This window comes from Heteronotia binoei, chromosome 21 (genome assembly GCF_032191835.1).
Source record: "Heteronotia binoei isolate CCM8104 ecotype False Entrance Well chromosome 21, APGP_CSIRO_Hbin_v1, whole genome shotgun sequence".
NCBI classification, from domain to species: Eukaryota; Metazoa; Chordata; class Lepidosauria; order Squamata; family Gekkonidae; genus Heteronotia; species Heteronotia binoei.
Window position 1 is genome coordinate 154,970,549 of NC_083243.1, and position 21,656 is coordinate 154,992,204.

Consider the following 21,656-nt stretch of genomic DNA (forward strand, 5'->3'; position numbering starts at 1 on the left):
AGGAAAGTTTGAAAGGTCAATCAAAAGAGCTATCAATTCCAATCATCCAAATGACTACCCTGTAAAAAAGCTGTGCTGACACTATAGTCCTAAAAACTATAATTGCTGTAGGAATGAACTCGACCTCTGAAGAAAAAAAAAATGACAGATAGCCGCTGAGGAATTAACTGCAGAAAGGAGGGCACACTCTTTATGAGTGCTCCATGAGAGGGAAGCTTGATGCAGAATGCCTAAATAGCAAAACTGTGATATCTGCTCAATTGGCAGATTGTTTATTTTCCAAGACAACTGTTTAATCCAAGGGGATCTTGAACAACCCCCACCCCCCTGAAATTAAGGCTTTTTGCAATTAATTACCAAACCCTCACTAACACAAGAATACTGAAACACTTTCAGCAGCCTGCACAAATGCACTGTGGATCTGGAAAATTATTTAAATTCATTTAAATGGCAAACTAATTCATCTGAACACAGATTCAGAAGAACGAGGCTGAGAAGACAATTTATCAGCCACTTGAAATGCAATTGGAAGCTCAATGGTAAGCAAAGAAATTGAGTGGCAGAATACTGCTTTGTATTCTCTATTACCTGCCTCCATTAATAATTGCGCAGCTTTATTTTGGATCAGCCATGGCAGCTCCATCTATTCTAGACCAAAACACAGTAGTCAGTCAGAGAGATTTAGCAGAGACTGGAGAACAGTGCCAATGCCCTTGTCCTCCAGGAAAAGGCTCAGCTAGAGAATCAGATGGAACCAGCAAGATGTATCTTACACCAGAGCTGGGTTCAGAAATACACCCAGCGTAATGCATCTGAAACTTCAAGGAGACTTAAGCAAACCAACCATCAGTTGTCATCATTCCTATCTTGATTTATCTCCTGGTTTGTTAGCCCTTCTCCATGTGTCATTCCAGAATTAGTACAGCAGCACTTGGGGCAAGTGAAAGTGATGTTGATTGTCACTGATGACACCATTTACCAAAGCTTTGGATGGCCTCAGAGCTGGCACATGGGAGCAGGTGGGGTAGATGGCTGCTTCAGGCGCCACCCTGCCTGGGGGAGGGCACCACTGCGTGCCCCCTCTCTCTCCTAAGTGGAGCCAGGGCCAGCGCTTGCAAGCGCAATGCTTTAGAAGTGCCCAGCTGCTTTTCGGTTGAAAGTGGCCAAGGGGCGCCCTTCCCATTGCGCTCATCAGTGCAATGGGAAGGTGCTGTTCGACAGCTTTCAACCCAAAAGCGGCCGGGCACCACTAAAACAGTGCGATCTTCGGAGGCTTCCAAGGAAGCCTCCAAAGAGTGTACTGCAGGGGAAAGCAGTAGCACGACAGCACTGCTGTGCTCTGGCCATCGCTCCCTTGTTCCCCGCTCGCCCAGCCTGTGTGATGATGTCACTTTCGGTGATGTCACTGTGCTGCCTGCGTGCTTTGTGTGCAAGTGATTATTCTTCCCGAAGGAGCTTGGGGGAGGGGGCAGCGGCGCCTTGAGCAGTAGTACCCCTAGTGCTGGGGCTGGATGGCCTCTCTCAAAAACTTGATATAAATATTAACCAACAAACATGATTACATTACAGCAACTAAAGATCTTCCAGCAAGTGTAGCTTGAGTCTTCTAGAAGCAGTTTTGTGATGTTTGCTCAATTCTTATACATCTTCAAGTAGTGTAGAATGTCAGCAGCTACATAGAGCTTTGGGGAGATCTTATATTCTGCTATGATGATGAATGCAAGGCCACATTCTCCTTGTACATTTAATTTGTCTAGAGGGGTGTTGAACTCATTTGTTATGAGGGCTGGATCTGACATAAATGAGACCTTGTTGGGCCAGGCCATGTTGGGCCAGGCCATGTGTATACCTATTTAAGATTAGGTAGCAGAGATATAAACTTTTAAAAGGACACTGACAAACATGACTAAAGATTTTTTAAAAATCTTAAAATAAAACATGCTTAAAACATTAGCACTTGTTGGCCTTAAAGGTGTTTTCTTTGTATTTCTCCCATGGGGTCCAGGGAACTGGGCAAAGGAAGCTCTGGCTCTTTCCTTCCTTCCCCAGGGGACCAGAAGGGGGAGGAGCCTCAGCCAATAGAAGAAAGAGAGGCTTGGCTCAGTAGCTCTGCTGTGCTACTGAGTGGGCCTGGCAAAGCAAGTTCTGCCTCCCCCCCCTTCCTCCCCAAGGGAGGAGTCTCATCCAATGCAGAAAATAGAGGGTTTTGCTCTGCAGCTCCTGTGAGATTGAGCAAGCCTTGCAAAGCAAGCTGAGATGCAGAAGGAAGCAAGAGAGAGGGAGAAGGAAGCAGACGAGAGCCAGTTGCTCGGGGGCCTGATAGGAGCCCTTCGGGGGCTTTATTCGGTCCCCGGGCCACATGTTTGACACCCCTGATCTAGATCATTCTTTTTGCCAAACACAGTAAATTGCTGGTTTAAGATATGCTTTCCTCCTTAACAACTCACAAATGCTTGTGTACTAATACTGGATTTATCTTGGTTTTTAAAATTGCATTATTGCTAAGAAAAACTGAGCTAATAATAAAGGTTAGTGAAGCTCTCAGTCATGTTTCAGTACTGAACTACAACACTAAATGTGAATTCTATTGATTCTTTTGCACTCTGAACAGCTTAACAACATCACACATTTATAAGGCACATAGAACCATTTTCACAATATACATGTTTGAATTACCATTTTATAGACATCTGGGAATACCACAGCTCTTGAAGTTTGATTTTTAAAAGCATGAAATAAGAAAATTGTTTTTACTTCTCAAAGACAGCATGCAGGTAGCTGATGTGTTATTATTATTGCTGTTGTTATTGTGTCATTATGTGTTATTATTATTATTATTATTGTTACTGTAATTATTGTTAAGTAACACAAATCTATGGGGTTGGAATAGGGATATGGAGCACCTCCATCATATGTATTTACTAGGGAGCTGTTGATTTCAGTGGGTATTATTATTTCTAAACCACAGTTATTTGAGTCTTTTCCAGTACCTGGATCAGACACTCCCCAAATCTGTAGGATGGGCTATTCTCCCTCTTCAGTGGAAGTTACTCAGATTGGATTCTAAAGAGTGGGAAGGAACTGAACACCAAATGGGATGGAACTGCAGGAATCCAGGCATTTGTAGCTGCAGTCCAGTGATTTAATGGTAAAGTACACCAATGCAAGAGGACTACTTAAGGAGGAGTTCTCGTTAATTTTTCCAATAATCTATATTCTATTTCTACCCATATAACTTCTGTTGGTAGTTAATTCCCCTGATATTGATTCCCCTGATTTGATTCGTTGCTGTCTTTGATGTACCTCTACCAACCTTTCCCTTTTTGTACTGCATATAGAGCTTATACCCAGGAATGACTATATCCCATAAATTTTCCCCATTCCACCATCTTTCTGAGATACCCACTACATCTACATTGTCATTGAGCACCAAGCACTCCAGCTTTCCCATCTTGGCTCAAAGACTTCTAGCACTGGCATATAGACACCTATAATGTGTTTTCCTCTCCACCCTCAGCCCCTTAGTCACCATACATTGCCCTCAGTCACCATTTTGCCCTCATTCCCAAGTTCTATTATGTGCCTATCAATATTACCCTGAGTGTTTATGGAATCATCCCTTTGAACTAATTTGTCCCGAACTGTCCTGTCAGTTTTCCCCTGGGATTAGTTTAAAAGCTGCTCTGCCACTTTTTAAATGTTAATTCCAGCAGCCTGGTTCCCTTTTGGTTCAGTGAAGCCCATCTCTTTCCTACAGGTTTGGTTTGTCCCAGAAAGTTTTGCAGTTTCTAACCAACTTTCTCATCTATGCATTGTACCTGCCTAGCTGGCCCTGCTTGCGAAACCAACAGCACTTCTGAGAATGTTACCTTTGAGGTCCTGGACTTTAACTTCCTGCCTAGTAACCTAGGTCCAACTCCTCATGAGCAGTTGCTCCCGGGTTTCTGCTTTCCTCAGTTCAAGTGATTGATTCTCTGCCAGCTGCTGTGTGGGCACATTTTGACCTGCAGCTCCCTCCAATTTCCCTTGCACCTTCCTGATCTTGTTTTTTTTAGAGATCCAAAAGCTATGAGGGAAGTTGGAGGGGCTGTGGGTCAAATGTGGCTGCACAGCAACTGGTGGGGAATCAGTCACTTGAGCCAGGGTAAGCAGAAGTCCAGGGGCAGAGCAACTGCTAGTGAGGAATCAGTCTAAATTTTTCCTCCAGCATTTCTCATGTTGATGGTGTCAACGTAAACAATAACTGCTGACTCATCCCCAGCATCAGGGCTGTTTTGATAGAGAAAGCCCAGCAGGAACTCATTTGCATCTTAGGTCATACCCCCTAGTGTCACCATTGTTTTACACAGGGCTTTTTAATAGAAAAAGTCCAGATGAACTCATTTGCATATTAGGCCACGCCCCCTGATACCAAGCCAGTCGGAACTGCGTTCCTGTGTGTTCCTGCTCAAAAAAAGCCCTGTCTAGCATTATCTAAGAAACTATCCAGTCAGTGTGCTATGTCTGCAATCTTTGCACCAGGCAGGCAAGTCACTATGAGGTCAAAATGCCTGACACAGATCCCACTTTCTATATTCCTTTTTTAAAAAATAGTATTTTTGATTTTATTCATTATTTATTACAAACAACCAATGTAAGCATTGAAGAAAAAGAAATATACATAATATATACCTTTAAACATACACACACAAACAGACAATGAAGGTGATTTCCATAATAGTTAACTTAATGGTACCTCCTATTCATTTACTCATCAATCCTATTTTGCTACATCAACATTTAGGTATATTATCCTCAGTTAAATTGTAGTTAATCATATAGTTTATGCCATTTTTCAACAGCTTCTTGACTTGATTTCCCATTCAGTAAGGTCATTAGTAGTTTGGCTATGTCTAAGATCTTATTTAATAATTCGTCCACATATGTTATCTTTCTTTCCTTCCAACCTGTTGCATGGACGATTCTGGCAGCTGTAATCATATGAACCGCTAAATGCCTGTTTTCTCTATCAATTGATTGCTGTACCATACTCAATAAAAATACTTCAGGTTTAAATGGTATTACTATTCTTAAAATTTTTTGCAGCAGTTCCACTTTCTATATTCCTAATAACTGAATCACCCACAACCTAACTATGGTTAGGTGAAGATTCCCATTCAGGCCAGAAAAGGAGATAGATCTTCCAGTGAGAGAAGAAATTCCCTATCTAGTTGGTAAAGGGAGATAGCTCTGAGGAGTGGAGTGATCTGTGGTCTGGTGTGTTTAGAAACTGCCTTTTAAAACCCCAAAGAGTCAGAACCCACCCCCCTCAAGAAGAGTGCTGGTGTGTTTAGTGAAGGAATTTGGGTACTGGACCAAGCATCCCTGCCTTCTGGAAACCAAAAGAGCAAAATACTCTCAAGAAAGTATACTGGAGTGTTTGGGAAACACTGAAACAAAAGCCACTCATCTTAAAAATTCCAGGTCATTGTGGAAAGCTTAAGAATCTCTCAATTGCTGGAAACATATGAACTGTAGTTTGTGCCTGTATTGATTTACCTCAGAACTTTTACCCCTGATTTTACCTGACCTTTCCCCTCTATGTTGAATAAAACAGTCTGTTTTTTTTTTAACAGTGTGACATTTCAGGGGTTTAAGATAAAAGGGGATATTGACCCTTCCCTCAGGTCCCTGGGCTGAACCAGCAGCATAATTTCATATTGTGACAGGATGGGAAAGTCACAGTTCTTCAAAAAGAAAGAAAATAAGACACAAAGGGCTGCTCAGTCAGAAGAATAGAGAAAAATTGAAGGAAAATCTTGCCTTTGAGCGAGGAAAGTATGCAAGGTCATTATAGTCATTTTGTTTCCATCCAGCCATATTCCAAGGAAGTATATTTTCTGTTTTATCAGTCATTCTTGCCTTTTCAGCTAGCAAGGTTCCCTATCTTTGTCTCCAGCTGAGGCTCAGTAGAAGAGGACATTTGATCAAAAGGGCTCCAAGTGCTGGAAGCTTTGCATGAAGTAAATTTTTGTAGACTAATCAATTGCTGTCCTTTAGCATATAAAGTGTCCCTTTCACTGAGTTTTCTGTGTTAATATTTTCCAGAGTGACTATTATATTTTGCAATCTCAAAAGCATATCATTTTGCTCAAAAATGGAAGCAAGGTGAAGGATGCCAATCCTCAGGGTGAGCCTACACACTTTCCTTCACCAGAGAGCTAACCAGCAGAGCAGTCTTGCTCACATCAAGGGAAGGGTAGGTCAAATCAATCAGCATCTCTCTGATGAGTGGGTGATCAAACTAGATTTTGAGGATTAATCTTAAGGCACCCTGATAGTCCCTTGGACTGCAAGAAGATCCAATCAGTCAGTCCTAAAGGAAATCAACCCTGACTGTTCCCTGGAAGGTCAGATGCTGAAGCTGAAGCTCAAATACTTTGGCCACCAAATGAGAAGGGAGCACTCACTGGAGAAGATCCTGATGCTGGGAAAGACAGAAGGCAAAAGAAGAAGGGCATGGCAAAAGATGAGATGGCTGGACAGAGTTACTGATGAAACAAACACAAATTTGAGCAGTTTTCGGAGGATGGTGGAAGACAGGAGGGCCTGATGTGACTTTGTCCATAGGGTCACAAAGAGTCGGACTCGACTGTGTGACTGAACAACAACAAACCCCTTAGTCATGATTTGTTCTGTCTGTAGTCACCCCTATTCCCTGTCTAAATTCTTTCCTTATATATGGCATAGAAAAAAGTGGGGTCCTTGCCTTTTGAACAAAAGATTGAACCAGGAAGATCCCAAATGTTTTAAACACATTCTTAATGAAAGAATCCTTGAGGAAAAAATTCTAACTTTCTTCCTCCTCAAGAATCCAGGAGTCAGTGAAACATATCTTAAATCAATTGATGAAAAGTTCTTTTGCCATCTGCTTTGTTGATCAATTAATCATATGTCTTCAAAGATCTCAGGTTTTCACGGCTGGTAACATCATTAGGGTTTGTAGAATCTTTCGGGATCAAGTGCCGTGTTCTACTGGAGAAAGTTTTCCTTCCAGACGTTTCGTTCTCAGCTGCGGAGAACATCCTCAGTGGCGTTGCAGCCGGAGCAGGCACTCAGACCTTCTTGGCTGCTGTGCATTGAGTGGGGCCATGGCTGCTGGAGAGCTGCTATTTGTAGGCTGGAGGGGGTGTGATGAAAGGGAAGCAGCCTGGGCTCTCACAGCAGCTGCCCTTTCAAGGACAACCTCTGCCAGAGCTGTGGCTGACCCAAGGCCATTCCAGCAGCTGCAAGTGGAGGAGTGGGGAATCAAACCCGGTTCTCCTAGATAAGAGTCCACACACTTAACCACACTTAACCACTATACCAAACTCTCGCCAGTGCTGTTAGTTATTGTCCAGAAGGCAGGATGTGCAGCTCTTGTGTAATCAGGGAAATGGAGCTAATCAGACTCCTTGAATGATACCTATCTACAAACTTGATTGTGCTGCGTTCATATAAAAATGTGTCACTTATAGCTTTAAAAAACGCAGGCGGGATCTTCAGTAGAAACCAGTGTTCTAGGTGAGGGAGGAGCTTCTGGTCTTTGCATAGAATCATGGAGCTGGAAGAGACTCCAGGGTCATCTAGTCCAATCCCCTGCACAAAGCAAGAAATTCACAAATACCTCCCTCTAAATTCACAGGATCAGCATTGCTGTCAGATGGCCATCTAGCCTAGGCTTCCCAAATCTCCCGCCTAGCCGGGGAACCCCTGATTTGGAGCCTTCTCCCTCCACTCGCCAAAAATCTGGAAAGCGGGGGGTGGGGGAGGAATGCCAGCCCTTCCCACCCAGCCCCAATCCCAGCAGCTTCTCCTTGCCCTTCCCACCCAGCCCCGATCACAGCAGCCTTTCTTCAGTTTTCCCAGGCTGCTTCCCGCCCCCAATCAGCTGGCTGGCGTGGGGGGGGGGAGAGAGGGAGCCCTGCCCACAAAGGACCATGTGCCTTTGCACCTCCCGAGGCTTGACTTGAAAGGCTTCAATTTAGGATGGTGTGTCTGTGTTTCTGTGAAAAAGCTGGCAGCAACTGGTGAGTAGAGAGGCCGATCCGCTGCTTCAGACTCGCCAGAAAGGGGGGGGGAGAGGGAAATGTTTTCATTATTCCCTATATGATCGATTCTCATAGCGTATAATGGGGAATTGTTCTGGAGGTTTCAGGGGCTCTGGGGGAGCTGTTTTTTGAGGTAGAGGCACCAATTTTTCAATATAGTATCTAGTGCCTCTCCCCAAAGTACCCCCCAAGTTTCAAAATGATTGGACCAGGGGGTCCAATTCTATGAGCCCCAAAAGAAGGTGCCCCTATCCTTCATTATTTCCTATGGAAGGAAGACATTTAAAAAGGTGTGCTGTCCCTTTAAATGTGATGGCCAGAACTCTCTTGGAGTTCAATTATGCTTGTCACACCCTTGTTCCTGGCTCTGCCCCCAGTGTCTCCTGGCTCCACCCCCAAAGTCCCCAGATATTTCTTGAATTGGACTTGGCAACCCTAATCTAGCCTCTGTTTAAAAACCTCCAAGGAAGGAGAGTCCACCACCTCCCGAGGAAGCCTGTTCCACTGAGGAACTGCTCTAACCATCAGGAAGTTCTTTCTAATGTTGAGCTGGAAACTCTTTTGATTTAATTTCAATCTGCCGGTTCTGGCCCAACCTTCTGGGGCAACAGAAAACAATTTCGCACCATCCTCTATCTGACAGCCCTTCAAGTACTTGAAGATGGTGATCATATCACCTCTCAGCCACCTCCTCTCCATGCAAACCATACCCAGCTCCTTCAACCTTTCTTCAAAGTATTTGCTCCCCAGACCTCTCACCATTTTCTTTGCCCTCCTCTGGACATGCTCCAGCTTGTCTATATCCTTCTTAAAATATGATGCCCAAAACTGAACATAATACTCCAGGTGAGGTCTTACCAGTGCAGAGTAAAGCAATACCATCACTTCACATGATCTGGACAGTATACTCCTGTTGATACAGCCCAAAATTGCATAACCCAGCACATAATTATACGCAACATGATTTCTAATTTTTCTAATTGCTTCTTCCTAGCTTCCTCATTCTATTGGCTGTTAGTTACTATTTTCCTTTTTCAGCAGCATTGCTCTTCAGAAAAGTTTTTTTTTTAATCTACAAAACTGCAGGTACTAAATAGATCAATAGATGAAAAAAAGCTTTCATCAGAATGGAAGAGAGTAATCCCTTTAGTTTACTCTGTTAAAACACAAAATAATAATCAGCTAAGGTGATCATAGTGGGATCTCTAAAACTGGGATGCCTCAAATTGCACAGCTATGTATATTGTCTATAAACAACAGAAATAGTTTTGAGTATGGGTATTGAAACAAAACTCAGCTGTGCATTTTTTTAAGACAAATCAGCACCCAGGCATACACCCAGTTTCAAACTACCTCCCAACTTTCCCAAGCTAGTTTCACTCAAATGCCCAGAAGCAGCTCCAACACTTTCAGAGCAGCACAGTTTGCAATGAGCAACCCCTTTTAAGGATGCAATTCTAAACAGGTACAAAACATTAAGTCAATTGAATTATATGGAACATAACTAAAAGTGCATATTTTAAATATAGTGCTACTTAGGTTCTGAGAGTGTAGTGGATGCAATATGGTTGTAGAAGTACCTATGACATGATTCAACTACCAGAACATGTCTTCTGTGCAAGTAACAACTAGAGGAAGAGTCTAGAGAAACTACTGTCAATAGGGAAGTCATGGTGTAACCATGGTGAGGGCTCAATGCTCTGAAATTAATTTAGGGGAATACTGTGCTATTTTTAGAGCATTTTCCCCTTCCTTTTCTTAGAACATTATGGAGATATTTTCCCAAGTATGACCAGCCAAGATACAAGTTAGAGGAAATACCTGGGATAAGGGTCCCCAACACTTCTGAGCCTGTGGGCACTTTGGAATTCTGACAGCGGGTGGGCACAATCACACAATGGCTGCTTCAGAAGGCAGAGCCAACCACAAAATGTTAGGGAGTGAGGTTATTTAAAACTCTTGTAACAATTCTTCAACATTTCAGGCAGAAGATCTGGCAGGATGCTTTTTAATTTGCCAGCCAATCAGAAATCCTGCCGAGTGGAACAAATGTTGGGGATCCCTGTAGTTCCCAGAATCAGCATTTCCCCCTTTCAATAGCTTGGGATTCCTAACTTACATTTTTGTATACTAATCCTGGTATAGATAAATACAATAAAAGAACCAGTGTTTTAAAGAGATTCAAGAAGCTGTATATAGTTGATGAAATCACTGCAACATTCTCAACTTCTGAATGCTGTAGATCATTACCGTGTCATTTGGACGCAATTTATTTTGCTGTTTTCATCACTATCAGTCATTCAGCACCTTCAATCATGTTTAAAGCTGCACATACCTCAGTGCTGTTAGTTATTGTCCAGTAGGCAGCCTGAATGGATACACAGAAAACCACAGCAAAACAGAGGAATCCCTAAGGATGAAAAAGAGGCATCATTAGAGCATGTACCACTCCTTCTTAGGTGCTGGAAAGTGCTGTCACTGAGGTTTCTAATATTTGTACTTAGATGCAATTCATGTACTTTGAAGACAGAAGGTTCAGCCCTCAATGAATTTCTATGGCTTAATATACTGCCACAGAGAAAATGCAGTACAAAACTAGTTCTAATCATGTTAATCACCCACACATCAAGCAACTAGAGCTATTAACCAATTAATGAGTATTATTTTGAGATTTTAAAATTTTTTGTTGATTACCCAAACCTCAAATTTGGAGACATTGCAAAAAGTGTACAGTAATTTATAATCTGACAAACAAAATCTACTACTTTTGATTAGGAAAAGAGGACAACATGAATACTTTCTGCACCATTCCTGAATAAACTGACATGCTAGAACCAAAAATAGCTTCAAAGTAAACACATGATGCTTCTATTTACAGCCTCACTTAACAGAGTTATGGGGTTGGCTTAAGTAGACTGGAAGTGTCCTAGTTGAAAAGAATGCTAACATTCCTGAACTATTTGTGAATGTTTCCTTAGTGGGGGAGAATTGTTGGAAGATGTTTTCCTGATGGCTTTGTTGAAGCAATATGGTTCCATACAGCCTGGAGAAGCAGTTTAATGTGTGGGAATGGGCAGCTGAAACCTTTCATGACATGAAGGTAAAGAACATCACCTGGTAAATAACAGCCCATGGAGCCTTTGTTAAGGAGACAGGACATGTTTTCACCATATTGTTGGCACCCCTATGAAGCAACCATTAGCACTTGGAGGAATTGACCCTTGCTAGATGAAGGGAGGAGACAGGTGTGTGAAGAAACAGCAGCTCTGGAAAGAGACACAAAGAGAAAAATGCCCTGAAACCCCCTGAGGTGCAGGGTCACTCTCTCTATGCATCTAATGTGGGGTAGTGCATCTGCTGCCTCGTGGGAGGGCCTCATTGCCTCTACTTGTATATTTGTAAATAAAGCAAATATTTCAAAACACTGTGAGTTGAATGCAGTGGGAAAATCCATAAAAGCAGTGTCTCACTGTGCATCATTAGTAGGGCATCTGCTTGGCATGCAGAAGATCCCAGATTCAGTCCCTGGCATTTCCAACTGAAAGCCTCAGGTGACTGGATAGACCTCCACATGAGACCCTGGAGAGCTACTGCTAGTCTAAGTGGACAATGCTGACCTTGATGAGCTAATGTTCTGATTCAGTACAAGGCAGTTTTGTCTGTGTTCACATGTGTGATTGGCCTCTGCCTTTTCTTCCTGAAGCAGCCTACAGTTTTCCCTGAAAACATTCTTGGATGGTTGAGATAGCGTTGCCAACAAACTGCATGACAATAAGGGATGCTGCACCAACAATGGAGAAACGTAGAGAATTGCCTCCTTTTCCCTCCCCTTCTGACATGCCAATGGCAGTAGAGGAAGTATCAGCCCTAGACTTACCTGTGGCTGTAGCTGCAGGGTGTGAGTGAGTTGAAAGAAGGTCCTCCTTGGCCCTGGGCTTATGGCAGGGAGTGGGGCTGGGGCTGCAACAGCCCAAGGCTGGCTAATCAGCTGCTTGAGGTCAGATCAAGAGGGGTGGACCTCCAAGTCAGATCCAATGGGCCTAGAGTCTGTGGGCTTCCCTCAGGTTGGCCCCTTCCCTATTTATTTTGGTGGCTGCATGGGCCTCACCCTCTGTTGCCTCAGCATTCCCTTTCACCCTTCCTATTCTATGGTTGCTGTGGTTGTTTCGCAGTATATATTGTATTTGTAAATAGCATTCTCATCACAGCATGGATTGGCGATTTCGGCATTGGGTTAGATCCATCTGGGGAGAGGCTGGCTGTCAGCTGTCTCTCTTTACCAGGTGCCAAGGGAACCATGTGAGGCTTGCACGCATGTACGATTCTGGGGCTTGCCATTTCATGGGTGCTCCTCAGCAGGCAGTTTGGAGAAAAACAGTGTCATCAGGCAGCAGGCAGGTCACCTGATGCTGGATCCATCCCTATTCCACACCAAGGCTTTTGCTGTAGTACTCAATAAAAGCTATGGCCTACTTTCCCCCAAACTAGTCTCCTGGTTGATTAGTGACCATGGGGTATGCCCTCTAAGCTGAGTTAGTGTGAAATAGTTCACAGTTTTTTAGCCTCTGGCTCACACATTTTTGTCTTAGCTCCTGAAAAATGATCCCAGAGCAAACTAATTTATGCAGCAGCTCACAATGCCAGTAGCTCACAAAGCAGAATTTTTGCTCACAAGACTCCACAGCTTAGAGGTAGTATTGCCATGGAGAAATGCTACATCCACCAGCTGAAGTCCGGCAGAGAAGTGTCAGTAAAATGGAGCAAACACAGTAAATTAGGTCATGCAAGACAAAGCAGAGCAGGTGAAGGTAAGGCAAAACAAACTAACAAGAAGCTGAGGACCATAGCTAGCTCTGAGTATTTTTATTTATTTTATTTTATTTATATCCCGCCCTCCCCGCTGAAGCAGGCTCTGGGCGGCTTACAACATAAAATCCCACAAACAATTAAATAAGTATTAAAATTACACATTCAGTAATAAAATAGATATGCAATGATTAAAACAGTTAAAACAGAATATTGAGTTGGTGCTATTCTGGTGATGACGGCCTCCTTCCACTTCTTTTAAATATCGATGCCGAGTCAATTGAATGCCAGCTGAAAGAGGACAGTCCTGCAGGTCCTGCGAAACTGCACAAAGTTCCGCAAGGCCCTCACTTCATCTGGCAGTTGGTACCACCAACAGGGGGCTACAATTGAGAAGGCCCTGTCTCTGGTTGATTTCAATCGGGCCTCCTTCGGCCCGGGGATTACTAATAGATTTTGTGATTCTGATCTGAGTACTCTCTGGGGAACATGTGGGGAGAGACGGTCCCTAAGGTAGGCAGGTCCTAGGCCATATAGGGCTTTAAAGGTAATAACCAGCACCTTGTAATGAATCCAGTATACTATTGGCAGCCAGTGCAGTTCCCACAGTCCCAGCTGAATGTGCTCCCACCTGGAGAGCCCCAATAAGAGCCGGGCGGCCGTGTTCTGCACTAGCTGCAGCTTCTGGGTTCAGCACAAGGGCAGCCCCATGTAGAGGGCATTACAGTAGTCCAGCCTCGAGGTGAACGTTGCATGGATCACTGTTGCCAGGTCGCTGCACTCCAGGAAGGGGACCAACTGCCTTGCCCGCCTAAATGGAAAAACCCGGATTTAGCAGAGGCCGCTATCTGGGCCTCCATTGTCAAGGCAGGCTTCAGTAGCACCTCCAAGCTCTTGACTTTGTGTGTCCTTGCCAGTGGTGCACTGTCAAACGCTGGTAGGGGAATTTCCCTTCCCAGACTGCCACGACTCAAGCAAAGGACCTCTGTCTTCACTGGATTGAGCTTCAATTTACTCAGCCTAAGCCATCCAGCCACGGCTTGTAGTGCCTATTCCAAATTTTCTGGGACACAGTCAGGCCATCCATCCATCAGTAGATAGAGCTGGGTGTCATCAGCATACTGGTGACAACCCAACCCATACCTTCGGGCAATCTGGGCAATGGGGTGCATGTAGATGTTGATCAACATCGGGGAAAGCACAGCCCCCTAAGGCACCCCGCAGTCAAGTGCGTGCTTCCGGTACAGTTCATCCCCAATCACCACCCTTTGTCCCCGACCATCAAGGATTTAGAAGTTTTTAAGATGGAATGGAAAAAGTTTAGAAGATATGTAGAAAAAGAGTGAAAAATAAAAGGACATTGGACAATTTTTGATAATGATTAAGTTTTTAAAAGAAGAATATAAATTTTTCTTTATAATAGTTAAGGGTACCTTTAAATATTTGCATTTTAAGTAAATAACACCGGTGGGGGTTAAGTAACGGGGGGAGGGGTGGGTAGAAAGTAATATATGGGGTAGATAAAAGAAGTTTTTTTAAAAAGATGTAAGATATAGATTTATTATCATATGTTACCAATAAAATTGTTTTAAACAAAAAAAAAATAGGAAGGAGGAAAGCCATTGAAAGGCCAACCCCTGAATCCCTGCATCAGCGAGACGGTGGGTCAGCAACCGATGGTCGACCGCATCGAACGCTGCCAATAGAAGAAGAAGAAGACTGCAGATTTATACCCCGCCCTTCTCTCTGAATCAGAGACTCAGAGCAGCTTACAATCTCCTATATCTTCTCCCCCCACAACAGACACCCTGTGAGGTGGGTGGAGCTAAGAGGGCTCTCACAGCAGCTGCCCTTTCAAGGACAACCTCTGCCAGAGCTATGGCTAACTCAAGGCCATTCCAGCAGGTGCAGGTGGAGGAGTGGGGAATCAAACCCGGTTCTCCCAGATAAGAGTCCACGTACTTAACCACTACACCAAACTAGATCCAACAACATCAGTACTGCCAAGCCGCCTCGATCCAGATGCCACTGGAGGTCATCCACCAGGGCGACCAGCACTGTCTCCATCCCATGACCTGGGCAGAAGCCGGACTGGTGAGGGTCTAGGACGAAAGCATCATCCAGAAAGCTCTGTTACTGTAGCGCTACTGCCCTCTCAATAATTTTACCCCAAAAGGGTAAATTCGAGACCGGCCGGTAATGTGCCAATTCGGCCAGGTCTAATGTTGATTTTTTTTCAGGAGATGGCGGACTACAGCCTCTTTAAGAGGTGTTGGAAAACGCCCTTCCACAAGGGATCTATTTACGATATCCCATATAATCCCATATAGTACATGCTGGATGCAAAATCACTTGCAGCAGAAAGCTAGTTTTGTGTAGTGGTTAAGTGTGCGGACTCTTATCTGGGAGAACCAGGTTTGATTCCCCACTCCTCCACTTGCACCTGCTGGAATGGCCTTGGGTCAGCCAGAGCTCTGGCAGAGGTTGTCCTTGAAAGGGCAGCTGCTGTGAGAGCCCTCTCCAGCCCCACCCACCTCACAGGGTGTCTGTTGTGGGGGAGGAAGGTAAAGGAGATTGTGAGCTGCTCTGAGACTCTTTGGAGTGGAGGGCGGGATATAAATACAATGTCTTCTTCTTCTTCTTCTTGATGGATGAAAGAGGCATGGGTGGTGATGAAGGTGCATACTCCAATATGGCTGGAAAGGGCATGGCTGTCTTGAGGCTTAGCAAGGTGGTAATAGAACCTTGTTGATGAAGCTAAAGGTTCTGGAGCCTCTTCTTAAGGATCTGAGTATGTGGGCAAAGTAACTTCTTTTGGAGTTGGTATCTGCTTGGCATGCAGAAGGTCCCAGATTCTGGCTGATCCTGCACTAACCTGGCTCCGCACCAGGCTTCTGTTTATCTCCGGAGCAAGCTAGCAATTTTGCACCAGTTGCTCCGTGCTGCTATTTTGTGCAGGGAAAATCTGCGATTTGCCGCTCTGCAGTGCAAACCTGAAAAAACGGGTTTATGCTGCAGTGTGGCAAATCGTGGGTTTTCCCTGTGCAAAATGGTGGCATGGAGTAACTGGTGCGAAATCGCTAGCTTGCACCGGAGACAAACAGCAGCCTGGTGTGGAGCAAGGTTAGTGCGGAATCAGCCTCAATCTCTGGCATCTCCAGTAAGGATGGGTTGTAGGTGATGTGTAAGATTTCAGCCTAAGACCCTGGAGAGCCACTGCCAGTCTGAGTAAAAAAAAATACTGATCTTGATATACCAATGGTTTGATTCTGTATAAGCTTCATGTATACTCCTTCAAGTTCTGGTTCTGGAACCCCCTGCCTCAGTATTTTGATTTTCTCTCCTCTGCCTCATCCTGTAGTATAGTATAAATGTTCTGGTCTATGAAAGTTGTACTGCCCTTGGAATTTCTTGCCATCAGAGGAGTGGAAATGAATAACAATACAATTTTCCCTCAACCAGTAATGTTTAATTGATTAATCTTTTGGCTGTAGCTTGTATTCTCTACAAGTAAGTAGTGCATTCTGGATAAAGTGTTCTCAGCTGCTCCCTGATCTCTTCCTAAGTTTCCATCTTATTGACGAGGTCTCTGTATGTCTCCTGTTCATTTTTATAGGCTTGGGCAGAAAGAGAAGAAAAAGAAGGGCTGCAGAAAATCTAAAGAGAGACACAAAGGCCGTTTTCCCACTCACGTTTTACTGGCGCCACGACCATCCTGACGCCGGCGAATCTGCCTGGATTTCGCATCAGAAGCTCCGGCGCTCCCAGAAGCGCCGGCGCTTTCCGTCGCTAAGCCAGCGCAAACGTTTTCCTGCATCTTTGCGATTTCCGTTTGCGCTGGCTTAGCGACGGAAGTAGCCGGCGCTTCTGGGAGCGCCGGAGCTTCTGATGCGAAATCCAGGCAGATTCGCCGGCGTCAGGATGGTCGTGGCGCCAGTAAAACGTGAGTGGGAAAATGGCCAAAGTGAATTCATGTGAACTCGAGAAGACTTTGGATATTCCTGCCTGGCTCTTGGAGTCATATGAACTGAGATTGGGGACTTGGGAACAATGGGCTGCAGGATCCAAATCTGCTGACCCGCCGCCTTGCCGATGCAGGGATTCAGGGGCTGGCCTTGCAATGGCTTTCCTCTTTCCTGGATGGTCGGGGACAAAGGGAGGTGATTGGGGGAGAGCTGTCCCAGAGATACCCACAATCTCCTATATCTTCTCCCCCCACAACAGACACCCTGTGAGGTGGGTGAGGCTGAGAGGGCTCTCACAGCAACTGCCCTTTCAAGGACAACCTCTGCCAGAGCTATGGCTAACCCAAGGCCATCCCAGCAGGTGCAAGCAGAGGAGTGGGGAATCAAACCTGGTTCTCCCAGATAAGAGTCCGCACACTTAACCACTACACCAAACTGGCTCTCTTAGAAGTGTGTGAGTCATTCCTCTTACACCAGCTGTTTGGACAGAAGAGAGGTGGAGAACCAGGATTCTCGGGCTGCAGCCACATGGTAAGGAGTCAACTGTTTTGCATTTATCATCCCTGCAAATACAGAGGCTTGTGCACTGCCAATGTCAGTTCCATGTGGGAATGTTCTGGCTTTTTTTCTCTGTTAGCCACAATCTCCCCTGCATTTTCCTCTGCCATAGGCTTTTTTAAAAATGGTAAATTGTAAAGTAATAACTACATTTTTAAAAAAAGTCCTCTGAAAGCCTTGTGGCTGCATGGTAGAGAAAATGGCAGCCACAAGATGCTGCCAGAAGGAAAATGGCACCGATGTGGGCATGACCTTTAAAAATGTGCTCCTTCCTGTCCAGATGGTATGGTAATGTGCTTGGGTGCTCTCTTCCCAAAATGATTGGGGCAAAGCATGTGTAGGAAAGAGTGTACTGAGGATGGGGGGAAGGGCATGTGGAGCACAATTAGAGCACAATGTTATATGGATGTCCCCCTATCCCACTTGCTGTAGTTTGGACACCAAAGCTGAGAAAAATCTCTGTGTGAAAGTATCTTATGCTTGGCTTTTCTTATGTGAATTTGGATCTAAGTAAGATGTGGGCATCATTCACACAGTCCTGTGCATCTAGTATACAGTATGTGTCTTCCTGAGGTCACATAATAAGAACAATCAGGTGGCTCAATCTCAAACTACCCATAGAAAAAGAACAAATTTAGAGCTATCTCTGCATAGGCCATTTTCTATTGGAAAAGGCAATGTCTGGCATACAAAGAAGAGAAGAAGACCCTGTAAGGGGCATCAGGAAGGTGATTAGACAGGACAGGGGTGACCAACGATGGCTCTCCAGATGTTTTTTGCCTACAACTCCCATCAGCCCCAGCCAGCATGGCCAATGGCTGGGGCTGATGGGAGTTGTGGGCAAAAAACATCTGGAGAACTACCGTTGGCCACCCCTGAGATAGGATACTGAGGACAGCACCTTCCTTCTCCTGTTAAGTGTCATTCTTTGTCTCCGGATAGCTACTTTTGGGGTAATTTCTCCCTTCTTCTCAGAGGTGCCAAACACAGTCTCCTCTCTCTCAGATTCAGATGTAGTTAAGAGCCTATCTCTGGGCTTGTTCAGACTCCACTAAATAATGCGTTTTTCAACTGGATTTACAGTGTGAGAATACCAAAAATCCAGTTGCAAAATGCATTATTTAGTGTAGTCTGAATGCACCCTCTGTCTCTTTTTTCTATCAAGTATGTTAGTGCCTAAATAAACCTTTATCTACTCCTTAATCAAATGAAGCCCCATGGAGCAGAGTGGTAAAGCTATAGTACTGCAGTCAGAGCCCTCTGCTCATGACCTGAGTTCAATCCCAGCTGAAGCTGGGTTCAGGTAGCCGGCTCCAGGTTGACTCAGCCTTCCATCCTTCCGAGGTCGGTAAAATGAGTACCCAGCTTGCTGTGGAGAAAGTGTAGATGATTGGGGAAGGCAATGGCAAACCACCCCGTAAAAAGTCTGTTGTGAAAACGTTGAGAAAGCAACGTCACCCCAGAGTAGAAAATGACTGGTGCTTGCACAGGCAACTACCTTTACCTTTACTCCTTAATCAGGTTGTACATTGCAGCTGTGTTAATTACTCTGTCAACATTTTCAACACTGCAGCTTTAAGCACACAGACAGATGGATTTTCTTATTGACAAAGAGGGTTCATAACTAATGAGAGCAGAGGCAGGCTGAGAAACAGTTCTCAGGTATAATGTAAGGCATATGGAAGGGAGTTCCTATGCCATTAATAATGCCTGACACAGTACTGCCAATTACACCACTGGGAGCACTAAAACAAAGACAGTTTGCTTTAAACATCTGCCAGGAGAGATGCACTTTGGCAACAGTAAGACACTGTGGATTTTAATTTTTAATCACTGAAATGGAATTGGCTTTTCACACAGCACGGTTTTCCTGAAAAGATTCTAAACTGTCTAGAAGTGTGTTGAATAATGCTATTATCGAAGTGTGTTGAATAACAAGAATGAAGTTGCTGGATTCTGAGTGCCACTTCAGACTGCAGGTAGGAAGGTCATTTTTAATGTTTCCTCATGTGCGTTCACCCTCACTCACCACAGATATAAAAAACTAACAAACCTTTGAGTATGGTTCAAATCCAGGCCTGTCAATACTGTGATAGTTTTCTAGCTTGGAATTATACATCACACCAATGTGAGCATGCCAGATTTCTATAAGCCTACCTGGTAGGGTTGCCAGTTTCTATGAGAGGCCTGGAGGTCTCCCGCTTTTACTACTCATCTCCAGGTAGAAGATCAGTTCTCCTGGAGAAAATGACTGCTTTGAAGGGTGGATTCCATGGCTTTGTACACCATGCTGAGGCCCCTCTCCTCCTCAAATCCCACCATCTCCCAGCTCCACCCCCAATGTATCCAGGTATTTCCCAACACAGACCTGGCAAACCTATTGCCTAGGGAAATATGTGGCTAACAGTGCCATCCTAAGCAGAGTTACATCCTTCTAAGTCAATTGAAACCAATGGTCATAGGAGGGTGTAACTGTTCTAATGATTGCATAGTTGGTCTCATTGAAATAAATGAGATTTACTTATATGTAACTGTGAACAAGAATGTGTCCTAATTGTTTTTACTGCAGTCTCCCAGGAACAGTATTCACCATCCTGTTGCTTGAAGAATATTCAAACAATTTCTCTCTAATTCAGATTTAGTCTTTATAGGTCTGGTTTGAAATTAAGATTTGAGCTGTGTAAATCAGGAGTCCCCAACATGGTGCCCATGGCACCACTGGCACCTTTCCTGGCACTCACTAAGTGTTTTTAGAAAGTGGGCAGGACTAGGTAAAGCTGTTGGAGTTTTGGTATAATGCAGACAGTGGTTTGATGTTAAAAACTTTACCTGTGCAAATAGTGGAGTGAGACACAGTGAGACTTGATTCTGACTAAACATAATTGGGATGCATGGCTAAAATCTTTAATGTACTAAATCAAAACTTCTATTGAAGCCATCAGATATTCCCAGTTCTAATGTATTGTTACAATTCAAGTGGAAGCTGATAATAACATCAGTACAACAAATTTTGTTTGCTTTTCAGATATTATTTGCGGTCCCATCAAAATTTGGCTGGAATCTCTCTTTTACTGTACACATGTGCAAGAAGCTCTCAACAGCCCTTCAGCACTGTTGTTGTAAGTATAGTGCGGGCTGAAAACAATTGGGCTTATGAGTAGGGTTGCCAAGTCCCTGCCATCAGCGGAGGACTTTTTTCTGTGTGTGCTGTGCGAGCATGGTGTGATGACATCACCCAGAAGTGATGTATTGCACCGGAATGCTCTAGGAAATCATGGAAAACTCTATGGTTTCCTTTGGGGATGCTCTAGCAATTTTGGAAAGAAACTCCCCAAACTGCTAGAGCATCCCCATGCAAAACCACAGAGTTTTCCATAATTTCCTAGAGTGTCCACATACAACGTGCCCAGCATGATATGTCACTTCTGGGTGATGTCATAATGCCATGTGGCAGCGGGACTCTTTGGGAAGCGGGGATCCCCCGGTGGCCTCCACCCTGTTGGTGGATTGGGGCCTGCCAAACTGGGAGATCCGCCACCCCCGGCGGGAACTTGGCAGTCCTACTCATGAGAGAAGGGCCATGTAAAGGGACAGCTAGGAGAGGGAGCATTTTTTTCTTTTCCTATTGCAAAAGTACATTAGATGTCTACTAAATTAAGACAGATACTGCCAGATGAGGATTTCTGAGCCAGCTTAGTATGTATACTTATTTTGTGTGTATGCAAGAACAAATTTGAAACAATATGTTAATTCTAAAAGGCTTTTAAACAGATCTTCTGCCTTAAATGTTGAAGATTTATCAGAGCCATGAATAACCTCACTCACAGACACTGTGTGGTTGCCTCCCATGGCAGCCATTTTGTGGCCAGGTTTGCTTCTCATAGCAGCCATTTTGTGGCTGTGCCTACCACCCAGTGTCAGAAAAATCAAAGGTGCTTGCAGACTGAAAAAGACTGGTGGATCTCTGGGATAAATCATCTCCATGTCTACATGTAAATGGAGTACATTAATTGCTAGCTACAAATGCAGTACACAGAACTGAGGAGAGCCACCATGGACCAGGGGAAAAAATTCTTTCTATACCTCTTAAGATTCAGAAGATCACTTATAATGGTTGACCACAGGTATGTTTATACTAGCAACATCTTGCTCAATTCATTGCCCCATCCAATACAACCAGGGCCTCCAGAATTTTATACCCACAGGATGGAATCTTAATGACATGTTTCCTGGAGAAAGCCTAGGGTTGCTACCTTCC

The 21,656-nt window shown here is 44.3% G+C and overlaps 1 protein-coding gene across 1 annotated transcript in view; it reads right to left on the bottom strand.

Moving 5' to 3' along the window:
• The window catches only part of TSPAN32 (tetraspanin 32), a 78,167-nt gene that overhangs the window by 44,143 nt on the left and 12,368 nt on the right, over nt 1–21,656 (bottom strand). Inside the window, exon 4 of the mRNA XM_060261999.1 lies at nt 10,405–10,479. Coding sequence (XP_060117982.1) covers nt 10,405–10,479 — 75 coding nt within the window. The remainder of the gene's footprint in view (nt 1–10,404; nt 10,480–21,656) is intronic.